This window comes from Stegostoma tigrinum, chromosome 38 (assembly GCF_030684315.1).
Source record: "Stegostoma tigrinum isolate sSteTig4 chromosome 38, sSteTig4.hap1, whole genome shotgun sequence".
NCBI lineage: Eukaryota > Metazoa > Chordata > Chondrichthyes > Orectolobiformes > Stegostomatidae > Stegostoma > Stegostoma tigrinum.
Genome location: NC_081391.1, coordinates 13,898,783 through 13,916,556, shown reverse-complemented (window position 1 = coordinate 13,916,556; position 17,774 = coordinate 13,898,783). Strand labels below are relative to the sequence as shown.

The 17,774-nt window shown below is 46.5% G+C and overlaps 1 protein-coding gene across 1 annotated transcript; it reads right to left on the bottom strand.

Moving 5' to 3' along the window:
- Window positions 1–1,561: 1,561 nt before the first annotated feature.
- Window positions 1,562–15,269, bottom strand: LOC132206395 (ferritin, heavy subunit-like; the record flags this gene model as incomplete). Its single annotated transcript, XM_059640491.1, has 6 exons — window positions 15,168–15,269; window positions 12,241–12,387; window positions 10,739–10,864; window positions 3,693–3,839; window positions 2,161–2,286; window positions 1,562–1,696 (listed from the first exon to the last, which is right to left on the bottom strand). Coding segments are annotated over exons 1-6 (783 nt in total), but the record flags the coding sequence as incomplete, so codon positions are not given.
- Window positions 15,270–17,774: the final 2,505 nt, after the last annotated feature.

The window sequence follows — 17,774 nt, the reverse complement described above, 5'->3', positions numbered from 1 at the left end:
CAGCCATTCAGGAAAGTCAGCATCTCCAGTTCTCCTCCCTGAGTCACACTGCTCCTTCAATGTGATCGGGTGAAATCAACCTGCATCAGGAGTAACCCTCCCCGTGGGGGAAGCTCAGAGGAACCAAGGGAGCAGCTTCGTGGGCTCAATGCTGGCTTTAGCAGCAAGAGCCAATCAAATGGCAGCATTTAACCAGGAGCGTTGCTGTGTTATTCCCAGGTCACTATTATCCTGCTGTAGGTGCCATTAAGTGCATCCAGCTCAGGTGAATTTTTTCAAGCAGACTTGTGCTGAATATTCCCATCTCTGGGCTGGCCGGCCTGAAGTTTATTACTAGGCGTGGTGGGATTTTTGACCAAGACTTGGCAGAGAGCAAGAAAGTAAATGGAGCAAAGCCACATTAGGACAGCTTTGGATTACTCCTGGGAAACGGATCCCCCCGTGTGAATTCTCTTGTCGAGCTACAATGGGTATTCAATCCACATCCCCGGGGAGAGCAGCACATATTCCTCAGGCGAAGGAACAAATGAACTGGTCACTGTGAGCAACTGCTGATGGCTGTCCTGAGGCAGGCAGTTGGTGGCGGTGGTCAGCAGGGCACACGGCTGGTCTTGGCTTGAACCTCAACTGGCTCACCGAGAATCTTAACGGCATGTGTATTCATTGTACGTGCTGTGAGATAATAGCAAAAAGTGATTTTCCTGCCCACAGGCCCCAACCTCAAGTTCTAGGATGCACTCTCAGCACAAAGTAATAAAAATGATTGGAGTAGAATAGACCAGGTGTGGCAGATCCCAGTTGCTAAGTTTAATATTATTGCTCCCAGCATTGCTGGCTCCTCCACAAGGCTAGAGAGGGGGTCGCTGATGGATCTCTTCCCTTAAGCTCTTGTTGAGGAAAGCTGAGCCAGCCCGCACATAATTTATGTTGGCATCAACATGTGATTTCAGTTGACTTTAGCATCAGTCTAGGTTGGTGGAGGTTGACAGGGAAGCTATTGCTATGCAAGCTAGACATGAAAATAAGCATCCAACAGCCCTGTTTCTCTGAAAGTGGGTGTCAAGTCTTTCTTTTGCACATGCAGGCGTGTTTTCTCTTTTGAAAACAATACAAAATTTTAGCTGCACGTGTATTCATCATTCCTGGGTGTGAGATAACAGTACAAAGTGATTTTACACCCCACAGGCCCCAACCTCATGCTCTGGCTGGAGGAATAACTTTGATTCATAACAGAGGAAGTTCCTCGGGATTTCCGAGACTGAGGCGGGGGTGTGTTGGAGAGAAGACCAGGGAAATATTTTGTCAAATTATTGATAATTTCATTAGCCAAAATTACAGGCTTGAAGCTCTCAAAAGCTCTTTAATATCAAGGGTCTCAATGATGGACAATAAGCAACATCAATACATTTTATTCATTCCCATTCAGGTGGTACAGCCATTACATTGTTTGCTACAAGCCCCTTCTCCCTGGATGGAGCCAGATTGCCCAGGGTGAAGTGGGGAATGCATTCAGACCAAGCAGACAGTACTCCAGGCCACACTAACTGCTGTCCTCCAGGGAGAGCCTGTCAAACAGGTACTCTCCCATCCCATTCTCAGGGGCTCCCAGGCGCTTCAGGTTGGTGATGTAGTCCCCGAGTTGCTTGATGATCTCCACCTCCTCATCCAAATAGTGAGTCTCCAGGAAGTCACACAGCTGCAACAGAGGAATATGACACTTGGTACATTTATACTATCCAAGACAATTTCAGAATTCCCTCTGCAAGACAGACTTAGCCATGACTAGCTCTGGACAGCCCTGAAAAGCGAGCTAACACCTGGAGAATTTGTGCCAGTGAGGACAACATGTCAGCTGCTCCATCTTGCTGTTTGTGAAATGGAGCTGAGTTGGATTGTGATGGACAATGATCATTCCACTGCAATGATACTAATGAAGAACTCAGTGGCCAACGTCATTTCAGCACTTCCACTAGATTAGAGATCAAATTCCCCTTATACCTCATTGATCACTTGGGATCATACTGATTACAATGTTACAATAGTTCAGGAAAGTAATGGATGGAAAGTGTTACATCAGTGAATTTCCAATCCACACAGACCAACCAATGAAATGTTACCCTGAGGGTCTAGCAGTGATGTGAATGAGGAGGTGAAGCTTACATGAGGGTCAGTCTGGGCTGTGGCGAGTTGGTGTAGATCCAGCAAACTCTGGTTCACATTCTTCTCCAGATTCAGGGCAACCTGCATTGCCTGCAGACTGTTAGCCCACTCATCCCTCTCTGGCTTCTGGGGATGGAGAGAAGGACAGGTAAGCTTCAGAAACAGAATCCCTGCAGCATGGGAGCTGGCCATTCACCCCATTGAGACCATAACTGCTGAAGAGCATCCCATCTGGTCCCATTCCCACCCTGTTCGTGTAACCTGCATTTCAAGTTGCCAATCCTCTTTTCTCCTGTGTGGCGAAGCCATGCTTTGGGATAACGTTTAAATTCTTGTCACAGGCCAGAACCAAACTGGTGCCCCTGGCACTGAGTCAACAGTGCCAACCACTGAGCCACTGTGCCATCCCTGAAGTCCAGGTAAAGAAAACATTAGCTACTTGGTGACTCCTTTCACCTTGCCCCATTTATCCTTGACCTGAAGCCGGAAGCTCAGGAACGTATCCTTGTACCACAGGGAATAAATATGTACCAGATTAGTCATTTGCACCAGTGTCCATCTGCTGGAGTCTTAAAAAGGATATTCAGGAGTGAATCCCAAGGGCTGTGGGGGAAGTAGCGGTCGTGTCCCAAGCTTCGGTTGACAAGGCTGAGGTTCAAGTCTCACTTGTGCTTGTGGCCTCATACATGCCCGAGCAGCATGGTCAGAACCATCATTACTTGAATTCATTGTGGGGGGCAGTAATGTGCTTACAATAAACACAGGATCATCGATCCCTCAATGCTCACACAAGGCAAACTGTGTGTGAAAGGGGACATAGGCCAAGTAACATGTGTTAGTTTGGGGCAGGGTTGTGAGGAACAGCACAGGGACAAGTCCTTTGAACACATTTTATGAAAATTGTTCTTCCGGCCTCTGCTGCATTCTATCGTTGTCCTCACTAGTCAGAAGGACAGGATGGTACTGCAGGGGGTGCTGGTGAGGGTCCCCAGGTTGTTTCCCCAAGACAGAAAATCCATTGAGGAGAGAGATTGGATGGGCTGGGGGGTTTCCTTTGAGCAGGTGAGGCTGAGGTGGTTGTTTGATGGAAGACAAGGAAGTCTGGACAGTAGATGGGGAAAATGTCTTCCCCATGGCAGACACTAAGACCAGAGGGCACAGGTTTGAGGAAGCAGGATAGAGGGGATTGGAGGAAATTTGGTGGGTGTGTTGGGGAACGGAAGAACAAAGTGCTGGAAATGGCTACTGCAGCACTGTTTAAAGGACTAGCTGGGCGGGTGCTAAACACTAGGGTATAGTAGGGCCTGGACCAAGAACAGGGTGAGTACAGTTCGGTCTTTGCTGGGTCAGCATAGGCCTGGTGGACCAGAGGGCTTGCATAAATGCTGAAACACTGGAGATGGAGGAGAGCAAACAGGGAAGCCAAGCAAAAGAACTTACACACTCGCTCAGGATCTGAAAATCTTGTCACTGGAGATGACACCGCAAGAGCAGCCATTCCCCCCTGCACTCCCCCACCACCCAACCCCAACCTTCACATCCTGGAGGAGGACTCGGCCTCCACGCTGATTCTGGAATTTCAGCAGCTTTTCTACATGTTCTCGCTTCTCCTGGGACTGATCTTTGAAGAACCGGGAGAAATGGGCGAGGGCAACGTCGTCCCGGTCAAAGTAGGACATCTGGAAGATCAAGTTAAAATTACATCAGACATCACTGGCTCACTCCCCATTCCAGTTCTCAACTACAAGACGCAAGGTACTATGTTTTGCCTTTGGGGAAAACTGGAAAAAAAGATGTTGAAACCCTGCTGTAGTCAACGACTAGTAGGGAGCATGTTTTCTGCAAACCCAGGATCAATGAGATTGTGATGTAAGTGTACACATGAACTCTACAAAGGTGTGCTGTCTCCAGTTTGGAGTTTGGCACTAAGATAATGCCGAGGAAAGCCTGCCCAGTAACAGCCTTTGGATCGTTGCAGCAGTGGGTTATTGCTCTGCCTAAATAGTGCAAACTCAGGCTGTCAAAAGCTTGCACCAAGTCACATGACTGAAACAAATTGCAAAACAAATGATCAAATGTCAACTATTAGTGGCCTGTAGATAACGTCACTAGTGAAAACAGTAACCTGGAAAAACACTTGCCCTGACTTTACCCAAACAGGCAAAAAATCCTGTAGGTTTTCAGCCCATGTGACTCATATCTAAACTGTCATGTTCACAATTCGATGTAAGGGTTTAAGAGCTAATGCTCGCTATTGGAAGCATCAGCTAAGAATTACATTCTGGGGAAGGACTCCTGAAAAGTTACTTTAATCCTCAAATCCAAAAACCACAGTCAGGCAAGCAAATATCTGTGGTTTCAGTGGGTAGTTACAAGTTGTGGCAGAAGATAGTCGGGATTTTATCCTTGGGAAGCATGTGCCAATAGAGTTGGGACACAGTGATAAAACCCCACCAACTGGCTCACCAATAAAGCAGTCCCACCTCCCAAGTGAGGCTTATAGGGACTTAGTCCTCATTACAAGACAACTTCCTTCCAATAGGCACAAGCCCAGAGAGAGATGAATATTCCCCATGTGTCTGTAGAAGGGGAACTACAACATGCAAGAAGCAGACACCATCCAGGACAGGGCAGCCCACTTCATGGGGACTGCATTCACCACCTCCTTTCAGGGTCCATTACCTACCAGGTCCCCTGCAGCACTCACCAAGGTTACTTCAACACATACCTTCCAAGCACATTCTACTCCTTGGAAGGGCACAGTCACATCACCACCGGGATAGAGGGGACATTTTGTTTTAGGTCAAGCTAAGTGATATGGGAACAACCTCCATTTCTTCAATGTCACTGGGCTAATAGCCTCAGCACATTCCCGCAGCCCCAGTGTGGGGTGGGGTGGGGAGGAGAGGGGGCAGAGAGGGGATCCAACATTTCTCACACACGGCAGATCAACTCTCAGTAGGGACGGGATAGGCCACACCCACATCTTCAATAAATACAAGTAAAGCCAAGTCAGCCTCAATGAAGGAGATCTACATAAAATAGATACCAGTCACAGACTAGCCTCAGGTTTTTTCAGACTAACAAGGGCCACTGCAACAGGGAAGCTATTGTTATTGTCAGTGTTAAAAAAAATCAGCATGTTTGTTTAGGACCACCACAGAGATCAGGCAAATGAAGTCAGGAAACTTGTGTCAGAAAGAAAACAAAAGCAAGAGGCTTTTACCCTCCAGATACCACTGAAGGCCAACTGGGACCTGAGTTAACATACATCAGTATCCTACACCATCGTGATAGTAACACCACCTCTATCCTGAACTGATATTTAGGTAGGAGCCACAAAACCTCAATCTACTAGATTGTCAGCTTCACTAGAGGCCAGGCAAAGAATTTACTTCAACAGAACAGATTTATATGTTTAACCCCGAGAGACAGCACTCACCAAAGACTGATAGAGATAGGAGGCAGTGAGCTCCACATTAATCTGCTTGTTGACAGCAGCTTCACAATCCTGGTGATAGTTCTGACTGATCTGGGAGGCCATCTTGTGACAATAAATTTCTTTTATTTTCCTCACCACCAAAATAACAAAATTAGGAAGAACAATCAACATCATTCCCGTGGGACTCTATTTATACCCCAGGGGCAGACCCTCTTTTTATGAAGCAGGAAATGACATCATCAGTGATGGCCAATCACTCTTGATGATCAGTTGATCAGCTGCCACGTCCAATCAGTGCAGGATGGGAACTGGATCCAGAAACGAAACACAGTTGACAACTGGTCGATGATGGAATTGCTGAATGAGCTTTGACCTCCTGTACAAGTGCACATTCTGTAAATGTATTTGCCAGAAAATGACAATAAAATATACTCTAAACCTTCACTTGTGTATCTGAGGTTGTGCGTTAAGACTCAGTCATCACAGATTTGCACAATTTCGTCGGATTGTTAATCTGAGGGAATAGTCGTCATAACTTTTGAACATTGGTGTTGGAGCCATAGAATATAGAACATAAAACATAGAACATTACAGCACAGTACAGGCCCTTCGGCCCTCGATGTTGTGCCGACCAGTCATACCGATATGAAGCCCATCTAACCTACACTATTCCATGTACGTCCAGATGCTCGTCCAATGACGACTCAAATGTACCTAAAGTTGGCGAATCTACGACCGTTGCAGGCAAAGCGTTCCATTCCCTCACTACTCTGAGTAGAGAAACTACCTCTGAAATCTGTCCTATATCGTTCACACCTCAATTTAAAGCAATGCCCCCTCGTGCTCGCTGTCACCATCCTAGGAAAAAGGCTCTCCTTATCCAACCCTCTAATTATTTCATATGTTTCAATTAAGTCACCTCTCAGCCTTCTTCTCTCGAATGAAAACAGCCTCAAGTCCCTCAGCATTTCCTCTTAAGACCTTCCCTCCATACCAGGCAACATCCTAGTAAATCTCCTCTGCACCCTTTCCAAAGCTTCTACATCCTTCTTATAATGGGGTGACCAGAACTGTACACAATACTCCAAGTGCGGCCTAACCAGAGTTTTGTACAGCTTCGCCATAACCTCTTGGTTCTGGAACTCAATCCCTCTATTAATAAAAGCCAAAACATTGTATGCCTTCTCAACCACCCTGTCAACCTGGGTGGCAACTTTCAAGGATCTGTGTACATGGACACCGAGATCTCTCTGCTCATCTACACCACCAAGAATCTTACCATTAGCCCTGTACTTTGCCTTCCAGTTACTCCTACAAAAGTGCATCACCTCACACCTGTCTGCATTAAACTCCATTTGCCACTTCTCAGCCCAGCTCTGCAGCTTATCTATGTCTCTCTGCGACCTACAGCATCCTTCGTCACTGTCCACAACTCCACTGACCTTAGTGTCGTCTGCAAATTTACTAACCCATCCTTCTACAAACTCATCCAGGTCATTTATAAAAATGACAAACAGCAGTGGACCCAACACCGACCCTTGCAGTACACCACTAGTAACTGGTCTCCAGGATGAACATTTCCCATCAACTACCACCCTCTGTCTTCTTTCAGCAAGCCAATTTCCGATCCAAACTGCTATATCTCCCACAATTCCATTCCTCCGCATTTTGTACAATAGCCTACTGTGGCGAACCTAATCGAACGACTTGCTGAAATCCATATGCACCACATCAACCGGTTTACTCTCAAATACCTGTTTGCTCACCTTCTGAAAGAACTCAATAAGGTTTGTGAGGCACGACCTTCCCTTCACAAAACCGTGCTGACTATCCCTAACCAATTTATTCTTTTCTAGATAATTATAAATCCTATCCCTTATAACCTTTTTCAACACTTTCCCAACAACTGAGGTAAGGCTGACTGGTCTACAATTACCAGGGTTGTCTCTACTCCCCTTCTTGCACAGGGGAACCACATTTGCAATCCTCATCTTTGTAAAATGCCCTGATTTGGTTGATATGAACATTTTCCTATTTCTATGCAGCAACAGAATAACGTGCTTTTGGATCGTCTGATACAGGCAACCGATGTCCTTTGTAGATCCATTCTGAATCTGCTGTGATCAGCGTGACTTAGGGTCGCATGAAGCCCAGTTTGAAAAGCAAGATGCTAAATGTGCTGAGTGCCTCTTATACACAGTAGGCCGCAGGGTTCTGTGTCTCAGGTGCTGCTAGAAACGTATCGCACGTTGAACATTTCTGTCTCCATGTTTGGTTTTTCATTGTTGAAGTTGAATCAGCGCTTAACGCCAGCATGTTTCCAAGGTGACAGTATCTGTTACAGTTTTCATTGCATTCTGTAGAGTGAACAACTCAAAAATTGGGAAGTCAGAGGCAGGGAATTCTGTTGTGATTACACAACTTCTAACTTTCCAAAGCCGGTCCACCATCAATAAGACTGAAGTTCGGAGTGAGTAATGCTGGAACAGTTTTCAATGTTCTGGCTGGAGGCAGCACCAACAACACGCAATGGAGCTCCATTTAAGTCTGTCACCATCCTGACTTGGGAAAATATTCCTGTTTGCGAATGAAAATCCCAGAAGCCCTTCCTCGGCAGCATTATCATTCCGGTCTCTCCTACACCAGGGGGACTGTAATGACCAGCTCATCACCACCTCCTGAAGTGTAACACTTGCTGAGCACTAAATGTGGCCTTGCCCTTGGCAGACTCACGATTGACTGCATACAGTAAGCATGCTGGGACAGGGTCGTGGAGTCCAAAACTAGGGGTGGTAGGGGTAATGTTTTCACACACAGGCATGTGGTGTTTGGGGGGGGGGGAAGGGGGGTGGAGAGGGAGGGAAGCTGAAGAACAGCTTTGCCCCACAGAAAATGGTTTATGTCAAGAATGAGTGGCTACATAAAGCACGAGAAGTAGGTGCAATTGCAGTTGTTAAAAGACATTTGGTGATTTCCAGGGAAAGGACTGGTTGAGGGATATGGGGCAAACACAACTAGTTCAGATTTGGAACACTGCTCGACCTGGACGGTTTGAGCCAAACAACCTGTATCTCTGCTGTAGGACTCTGACAGTATGCAACAGCATATTCCTTTGTTCGGTACTTTCGGGTCAGACAGTGTCTCAGTAGCGAACACTTACCTCACAGCGACATGGGATTTATTACAGCCTTAGGGCACCCTGGGGAGTTTGTACATTTACAGTGTCTGTTTGGTTTCCCACCCACCATCTGAACTATTTGCTGGTCAAGTGGATAGGGAATGCTAAGTTGGTGATATTGACAAGGGGCAAGCTGGATTAGCCATGGGGAAGACACAGGGTTAAAGGACTGGGGTGGGACTGAGCAGGATTCTGGTCAGAAGGTTGATGCTACCTGGGTCAAATGGCCTCTTGCCAGAGAGCAGGGATTCTATCACCAAGGATAGAGACTGGGCCAAACAACAAGGATTTTTGTGATGGAACAAATCTATTCAGTACCTTAATGACCCACACTCTTCCTAAGGCTACAGTGTGCACTTGTGCCAAAACTCAAGATAATCTCCGGGCTGTCTCTGATCACCCCCTCCCTAACCCATGATCAGACACCTTGAATGATCAAGGAAACAGCTGTACAGGAAAATCAGCATGTCCAGGCATCTTGACTGAAGGAGACAGCCCCCATCTTCCCCAGAAATCCCTGCTCCCTCACTGGGTCAAAAAAAATTTCATCAGCCCATGGAAAGGTTCCAAGAACCAAGGTAGAAGCTTTTTGTACAAACCCTTCAACAGTCAGAGGCCAGTTGTAGCTGCAAGCATAAACCAAATGTGAGTATTTTGAACCATGGGCAATCATCCAAGCCCCAGGTCACCAATCCTTGTATTTATGGTATAAAGAGCATCCACTATCAATCAAGTAGCCCCAGAGAATCTGGAGATGATTCTCTGGAATGTGACTGTTCAGAATGTTTGGGCTGAATTTCCCCCAGCTCAGGGCTGGTGGACTTCCAGTTATGGGGAGGGCCTGAGCCCTGGGCGGAGGAAAGAAAGCAACAAACTGAGGAAGCCACTTGAAGGAATTTTGGATTCCTTCTGGGGGAAAAACAAATCTATGCAGTGAACCAAGAAAGTTTAGAAAACCCAAGGTCCCCTGGGAGGAGCAGCAGACTTCAGTGACAAAGTGAACTGGTCAGCAGGGCCACTAGTTGATGGTTGTCATCAGGGTCGGTCACAGGCCCCATTTGAACCCCAACTGGCTCCCATAGGCCTGGAGTCTGTCCACAGGGGTTTGGGCAAAAGCAGTGGTGAAGTGAGGCAAGAAAGCTTGCTTGACCAAAGAGGTATCAGTGGTCTCAAAATGATGCACAGTAACTGAGAACAAGAGATCATTTTATTCATTTCCATTCGGCTGGTACAGCCATTACATTCTTTGCTCAAAGTCCTTTCTCCCTGGAGAGAGACAGATTGGCCAGGGTGAAGTGGGGAATGCATTCAGACAAGCAGACAGTACTCCAGGCCACACTAACTGCTGTCCTCCAGGGAGAGCCTGTCAAACAGGTACTCTCCCATCCCATTCTCAGGGGCTCCCAGGCGCTTCAGGTTGGTGATGTAGTCCCCAAGTTGCTTGATGATCCTCACCTCCTCATCCAAATAGTGGGTCTCCAGGAAGTCACACAGCTGCAACAGAGGAATATGACACTTGGTACATTAACACTATCCAAGAAAACGTCAGAATCCCCACTGAAAAACATGCATATGGAGGGAGATTGTCAGGGATGACTAGAGCCAACGCCTGGAGAAATTGTGCAAAGAGGACAACTGCTTTTTAGCTGCTTCATCTTGCTGTTTATTTACTGGAGCAGAGTTGACTTGTGATGGATAAAAGTCATTCCACTGCAGTGGCCCTGAATGAGAATTCAGTCACCAATATCGCCTCAGTCCTCCCCACAGGTTTACAAGTTAAAATACAGACTTGGAGTCAACTGCTCAGCAATGATTTTGTAATCACTATGGATCTGAAGTGATCCATGTCATCTGCACAAAAACAAAGTCTAACTGAATTTCTAATCCACAAAAGACCAACCAATGAACGTGTTGCCCTGAGGGCCTAGCAGTGAAGTCAATGAGGAGGTGAAGCTTACATGAGGGTCAGTCTGGGCTGTGGCGACTTGGTGTAGATCCAACAAACTCTGGTTCACATTCTTCTCCAGATCCAGGGCAACCTGCATTGCCTGCAGGCTGTTACCCCACTCATCCCTCTCTGGCTTCTGGAGGAGGGAAAAGAAGGACAGTTAAGCTTCAGAATCTCTACAACGTGGATCAGTCTGTAACTGCTCTGAAGAGGATCCCAACTCGTCCTTCTCCCACCCTATTCCTGTAACCCTGCATTTCAGATGGCCAATCCTCTTATACTCTGAGGACACCAACGCAGACATGGGGAGGACATGTCAACACCAGTCCCTCACCAGAGGCCAGATCCAGACCTGTGTCCCTAGCACTGAGAACACTGCTAGCCCCTGAGGCAGCCCTGGAGCACAGCTGAAGAACAGTTCCTTCAGAATTGCTTTCACCTTGCCTGTCGGTCCTTGATCTGAAGGAGGAAGGTGAATAACAGGTCATTGTGGGGGATAATGACAAGATTTGCATCAGGGTCCATCTGATGGAATTGCGAGGATATTCACGAGTGAATCCTAAATGCTGTCATGGTACAGTGGTAGTGCCCCTGTCTCTGGCTGACAAGGCCAAGGTTCAAGTACCACTTGTGCTGGTGGCTTCATACATGCCTGAGCAGGATGATCAGAAACATCACAGCTATTTAATTCATCAAAGGGACAGCGAGGTGTTTGCAAAGTGTGTTGTGCTGCTAACAGTTAAGAAAGGCCCACAACCATAGATCCCTCAAAGTTCAGACAAGGTCAACAGGGTGTAACAGTGACAGAGGGCAAGCAACCTCTTAGTTTGGTGTGGTGGAACAGGAAGGGGACCAGTCTCCTCAGTTTGTTTTTCTGGTCACCACATTATTCCTCTTTGGCCTCACCAGTCACCTGGACAGGATGGCACTGCAGGGGGAAGCTGGTGAGGTTCCCCAGGCTGTTGCCCAAGATCCATTGATTGGAGGTTAGATAGGCTGGGATTTTCTGTGGAGCAGGAACAGCTGAGGGAGTGACCTGATGTAATTGAAGAATAGAGAGTGGCCAGTTGATGGAATGTCTTCCCATGGCAGACACCAAGACAGGAGAGAAACCAGGTTTGAGGAGTAAGCAGGTTAGAGGGGATTGGAGGAAACTTCACCCCACCCCCACCCCTCTGAGGGGCTGTTTGAAATATGAGATGAACCACATAAAGGGTTGGATGGTGGTGGAGACAGCTACTCCAGATCAGTTTAGGGTCCAGCTGGACAAATACTTAGTGCCAGGACAGTGGCCTGTGGACCAAGGGCAGGTAAGTGGGATTAATGTTGTTAGTGTTTGTGGGGTCAGCATAGACATGGTGGGCCAAAGGGCTTCTTTCCACACTGGCTTCAAAAAGGAGATCAAACAGGCTGAACAAAGTTTTGACTCAAATGAAAACCTTGTCACTGACTTGAAACCACACCACAAGAGCAGCCATTACCATCCCATTCCCCACCCCACCCAACTCCAACCTTCACATCCTGGAGGAAGACTCGGCCTCCACGCTGATTCTGGAATTTCAGCAGCTTCTCTGCATGTTCCCGCTTCTCCTGAGACTGATGTTTGAAGAACTGGGAAAAATGGGGAAGGGCAACATCGTCCCGGTCAAAGTAGGACATCTGGAAGGGAGAACAAGGTAAAGTCCATTAACAAGTCATGGGCCAATTTCAGTTCAGAACTACAGGGCTAGTTGAGCATTCTCAAAATCAAACTGACAATAAGCTGTTAAGTACCTGATGCATTAACAATTCAGAACCCAGTTTTGAACAGTTGCTGTTGAATTGGAAAAATCAAAACAATCCCAGCTTCCTCCAGTAAGCTGTAAATACCATGTGTTTTATTTTGGTTTGAAACTCCAGGGTCTGGCACAGCATTTGGTGAGAATAAGTGTGAATTGATGTTTTTACTGATTAACCTCCACCAGAAATGGGATAAATCTTTGATTGAATAGGGTTTCAAGAAATGCCAGGGGCTGGAGTGCAGGATGTACACCAATAGAACAGCTGCAGGGCACTGTATTGCTGCTTTGGCAAAGACCAGAAAACAGATCCTAGACACTGCAATTAACAGCTTGGAAGAAGCACATTTTCTGCTGAGTCAGGATCAATGCAATTGGATGCACTGTATGTATTAGTTTGACAAGAACTGCAGTATTGGGGTGGCTGGGGGGGGGGGGGGAGGAGGAGATGAATGAAGGATGTTAGCTCCAAGAATCTGCCAAGGAAAGCCTGCCTAAGGACAGCCTTTGGGTTGTTACTGCAACAGTTTATTGTTGCATCTAAAACAGCTGCACTGACTCAGACTGCTAGCAACTTGTACCATTACACATGAAACAAAGACTGACAAAACAAACTGATCACATGACAAATATGACAGTGATCTGCAGATCAACTACTCTCCAGACAAGATCCCTCATTAACCTGGAAAAACCACTGTTGACTTAATCCAACAGGCAAAGTCCTGTAGATTTCTAAACCAGGATGTTCACAATTCAATGTATTGAGGTTTAGCAGGTCTGCTATTGGAAGCAGCCAGTAACAAGCACATTCTTACAAATCCTGCTGAAAAAAGTTGCTTCAATTCTCAAATGCAAACACAAGCACAATTTATCTTTGCGATTTAAATGTGCAGTTAGAAGATGTAGAATAGTAAGGATTTCATTCCTGGCACATGCTTACAAGGTGTGTTGGGACAATGGGTCAGTGATTAAAACCCAACTGCTGGCTCAATGAAAGCTGTTCCCCCTCCCAAACTGGGGCTGACAGGGGCTTGATCCTCATCAGGAGGGGGACTTCCTGCTGACAGGGACAAGCCCAGAGAGCACCCTGCAACAAACACCAAGGTTACGTAAACACCTTCTACCCCTTGGAAGGGCACAAGCACCCCACCTGGGGAAAGAGGGTCCAGTTAGTTTAGAATCAGGCCAAATACAACGGGCACAAACTTTTTACCAGAGTCACTGGGTCAGTACATTCTCAGCCCCATGGCAGTGCTGTGCCTTTGAAAAGCTCCAACACTTGACATACAGACAGCCCACACCCACCTCATGAGTATGAAGAAAAGCAAGGTAGATCTCAAATGGAGATCTGCTGAATCAGATAAGAGTCACAACCTCACCCAGTTTAATCTGAGCATAGAACATAACAGCCAAGTGCAGGCCCTTCAGCCCTTGATGTTGTGCCGACTTGTCATACTGATCTCAAGCCCATCTAACCTACACTATTCCATGTACGCCCATTTGCTTATCCAATGATGACTTAAGTGTACCTAAAGTGGGCAAATCTACTATTGTCACAGGCAAAGCATTGCATTCCCTTACTGAGTAAAGAAACTACCCCTGACATCTGTCCTATATTTATCAGCCCTCAATTTAAAGCTACCCCACCTCATGCTCACCATCACCATCTAGGAAAAAGGCTCTCCCTATCCACCCGAACTAGCCCTCTCTGATTATTTTATATGTTTCAATTAAGTCACCTCTCAACCTTCTTCTCTCTAATGAAGAGAGCCTCAAGTCCCTCAGCCTTTCCTCATAAGATGTTCCTTCCATACCAGGCAACATCCTAGCAGATCTCCTCTACACCCTTTCCAAAGCTTCACATCCTTATAATGCAGTGACCAGAACTGTATGCACCAGAGTTTTTGGATAGCTTCACCATAACCTCTTGGTTCCAGAACTCAATCCTCTTAATAAAAGACAAAACACTGCCTTAATTGCCCTGTCAACCTGGGTGGCAACTTTCAACAATCCGTGTCTACCTATCGACACAGATCTCTATGCTCATCTACACGACCAAGAATCTTACCATTAGCCCTGTACTTTGCCTTCCGGTTACTCCTAACACAGTGCATCAGCTCACACTTGTCTGCATTAAACTCCATTTGCCACCTCTCAGCCCCGCTCTGCAGGGCAAGAACAAGCCTATTCTAAGCTGATTGCAATAGGAAACCAAGATTCTCAGTATCAATTGGCAGGTTTACTTCAGATCCCCACAAGATTCAAATAGAAACAAGGATACAAGAGGGAAAAGAAAAGCAATGACTAGCTGATGGTGCTTCCATTCCCACAATGGTGAGTCCCAATTCATTTTTAAATTAGTTCCCTCAAGTTTCAAACAGTCACAGGAAGCGATAATTACCACCAGTCACAGCACCATCATGGGACAGGCAAGTAACTACAAGAACACTCCACATCTCACTGACAACCAACTGGGACCCAAGTTACAGTAACATTAGGCACCAAACTATTGTTATAATAACATCACACTCATCCTGCATTGAGAAAGGGGTAGGAGCCACAAAACTCAGTCTATAAGATAGACAACTTAATTACATCCAAGGGGAAGAGTTTACTTCAACAGAACAGAAGTATGTTTCACCCAACAGAGACTCCACTCACCAAAGACTGATAGAGATAGGAGGCAGTGAGCTCCACATTAATCTGCTTGTTGACAGCAGCTTCACAATCCTGGTGATAGTTCTGACTGATCTGGGAGGCCATCTTATAAAGGAAACACTTGCTTTATTTTCCTCCCCAGAAAAATGACAAAGTTAAGAGCAACAGTAAACATGCCTCCTGTGGGACTCTATTTATACTCCAGGAGCCAACACTCATTTTCTGAAGCAGGAAATGAGATCATCAGTGATGGCCAAACACTCTTGTTAATCAATTGATCAGCTGCCACATCCAATCAGCGCAGGATGGGAATTGGGTCAAAAACCCAATCAGAATTGACAACTGGTTGATGATGAAATTGCTGAAATGACCTTTGACCTCCCGCACAAGTGCAAATTCTGGAAGGACATCTCCCTGAAAATGAGAATAAAATATACTCTAAAACTTCACTTTTCTATCTGAGGTTGTGCGTTAAGACACATTCATCACAGATTTGCAGAATTCTGTCGGATTGCTATTCTGAGGGATTAGTCGTAATAATTTTTGAACGTTGGTGTTGGAGCTCTTTGAAAAATGGCTCGATTTGGTTGATCTGAACATTTTCCTATTTCTGTGCAGCAACAGAAATAATGTGCTTTTGGATCATCTAAAACAGGCAACTGATGTACTTTGTGGATCCATTCTGCATCTGATGTGATCTCCCTGACCTTGACCTTGAAGCCCAGTTTGAAAAGCAAAACGCTAAATGTGCTGAGTGCCTCTTCTACACAGTAGGCCTCAGGCCTCTATGCCTCAGTTGCTGCTAGAAATGTATCGCACGTTGAACATTTCTGTCTCCCAGTTTCGTTTTCGTTGTTTGAAGTAGAACTAGTGATTCACCCCAGCATGTTTCCAAGTGAAGAATTTCTGGTTCAGTTTACATTGCGTTCTCTCGATGGTACAGCTCAGAAACTGGGAATTCAGATGCTGGGAATTCTGTCAGGAAGTACTCAACTCCTGAGTTTCCAAAACCTGCCCACCCTCAATAAGGCTGAAGTTGGGAGTAGTGCTGGAATTAGTTTACAATGTTCTCGCTGGAGGCAGCACCAACGACACTCAAGCAGCTCCATGTAACTCTGTCACCATCCTGACTTGGAACACTATCCCTGTTTGTGAATGAAAATCCCAGGAGCCCCTCCTCAGCAACAGCAGCAGCAGCAGCATCATTCCGGTCTCTCCGACACCAGGTGGACTGTAATAAGCAGCTCATCACCACCTCCTGGAGTGTAACAGTTGCTGAGCACTAAATGTAGCCTTGCCATTGGCACACTCAAGATTGACTGTATATAAAAAGCATGCTGGGACAGGGTAGGGGGGTTCCAAAACTAGAGGGCACCGGTTTGAGGGGAGAGGGGCAAGATTTAAAAGGGGCGTGAGTGACAACATTGTCACACAGAGGGTGTTGCGTGTATGGAATGAGCTGCCAGAGGAAGTGGTAGAGGTGGATAGAATTACAACATTTAAGTGACATTTGGAGATTTACATGGAAAGGAACGGTTTAGAGAAAGATGGGCCAAACGTAGGCAAATGGCACTACACAGTTTATGAAAACCTGGTCTGCAAGTTCGGGCTGCGCTGCAGAGTCTATTCCCATGGCGTAGTTTGCCGCAGTGTATTCCTTTCCTTTGGTACTTTAGAATGTTTTGGCGGCTCAGTGCCAGGGACCCAGGTTCGATTCTACCCCTGGGCGATGGACTGCGTGGATTTCCTCCAGGTGCTTGAGTTTCCTCACACAGCCCGACGATTTGCAGATTGTCGATAGTGAGCAGGGGCATGCAGGCTTGGTCGAATAACCATGGGGAATGTGGAGTTAAGGCAAAGGGGTTGGGTCTAAGGAGGATGCTGTTCAGAAGGTCTATGCAGATTTAATGGGCCTAATGGTCCCTTCCTGCACTTGAGGGTTACTGTAGCCTAGACTTATTTTCACCAAAAATAAATTGCTTTATGAGGTTGGAACAAATATGTTGAGTGCCTTTTGACTCTGCAGCACCCCCCCCGCCAACCTCGATGAAGGCTGCAGTGTACACCCGCTACAAAACTCCCTGGAACAATCCTCAGGATGTCTCAGATCGCACCCTCACGAACCCATGATCTCTGACACCTTGAAAGATAAAAGAAGCAGCCGTAAAGGAAAGTCAGCATCTCCATGTCTCCTCTCCGAGCCACTTTGCTCCTTCAATGTGATTTCACCCAATCAACCTGCATCAGGAGTAATGTTCACCATGGGGGAAAGCTCAGAGGAACCAAGGGAGCAGCTTAGTGTGCTCAATGCTGGCATTAGCAACAAGAGCCAATCAAACAGCAGCATTTAACCAAGTGCATTGCTGTGTTCTTCCCAGGTCCCTGTTATCCTGCTGTAAGCAGCAATGAGGCCCTACATTATAATCCAGTACAGTTCAGGTGAACGTCTTGAGCTGACTCCCAGGGAAAGGGGCTGTGGTGAATGTTTAGGCTGGTGGGGCACGTGGATAGAAAAGGTCGGGTGGGGGGAGGGCGGGGTGAGCGAAGTGGGGAGAAGCGGAAGAGAAAGAGCTCCAGCCACAGTTTGGGATGGTGAAACCAAAAGTAACA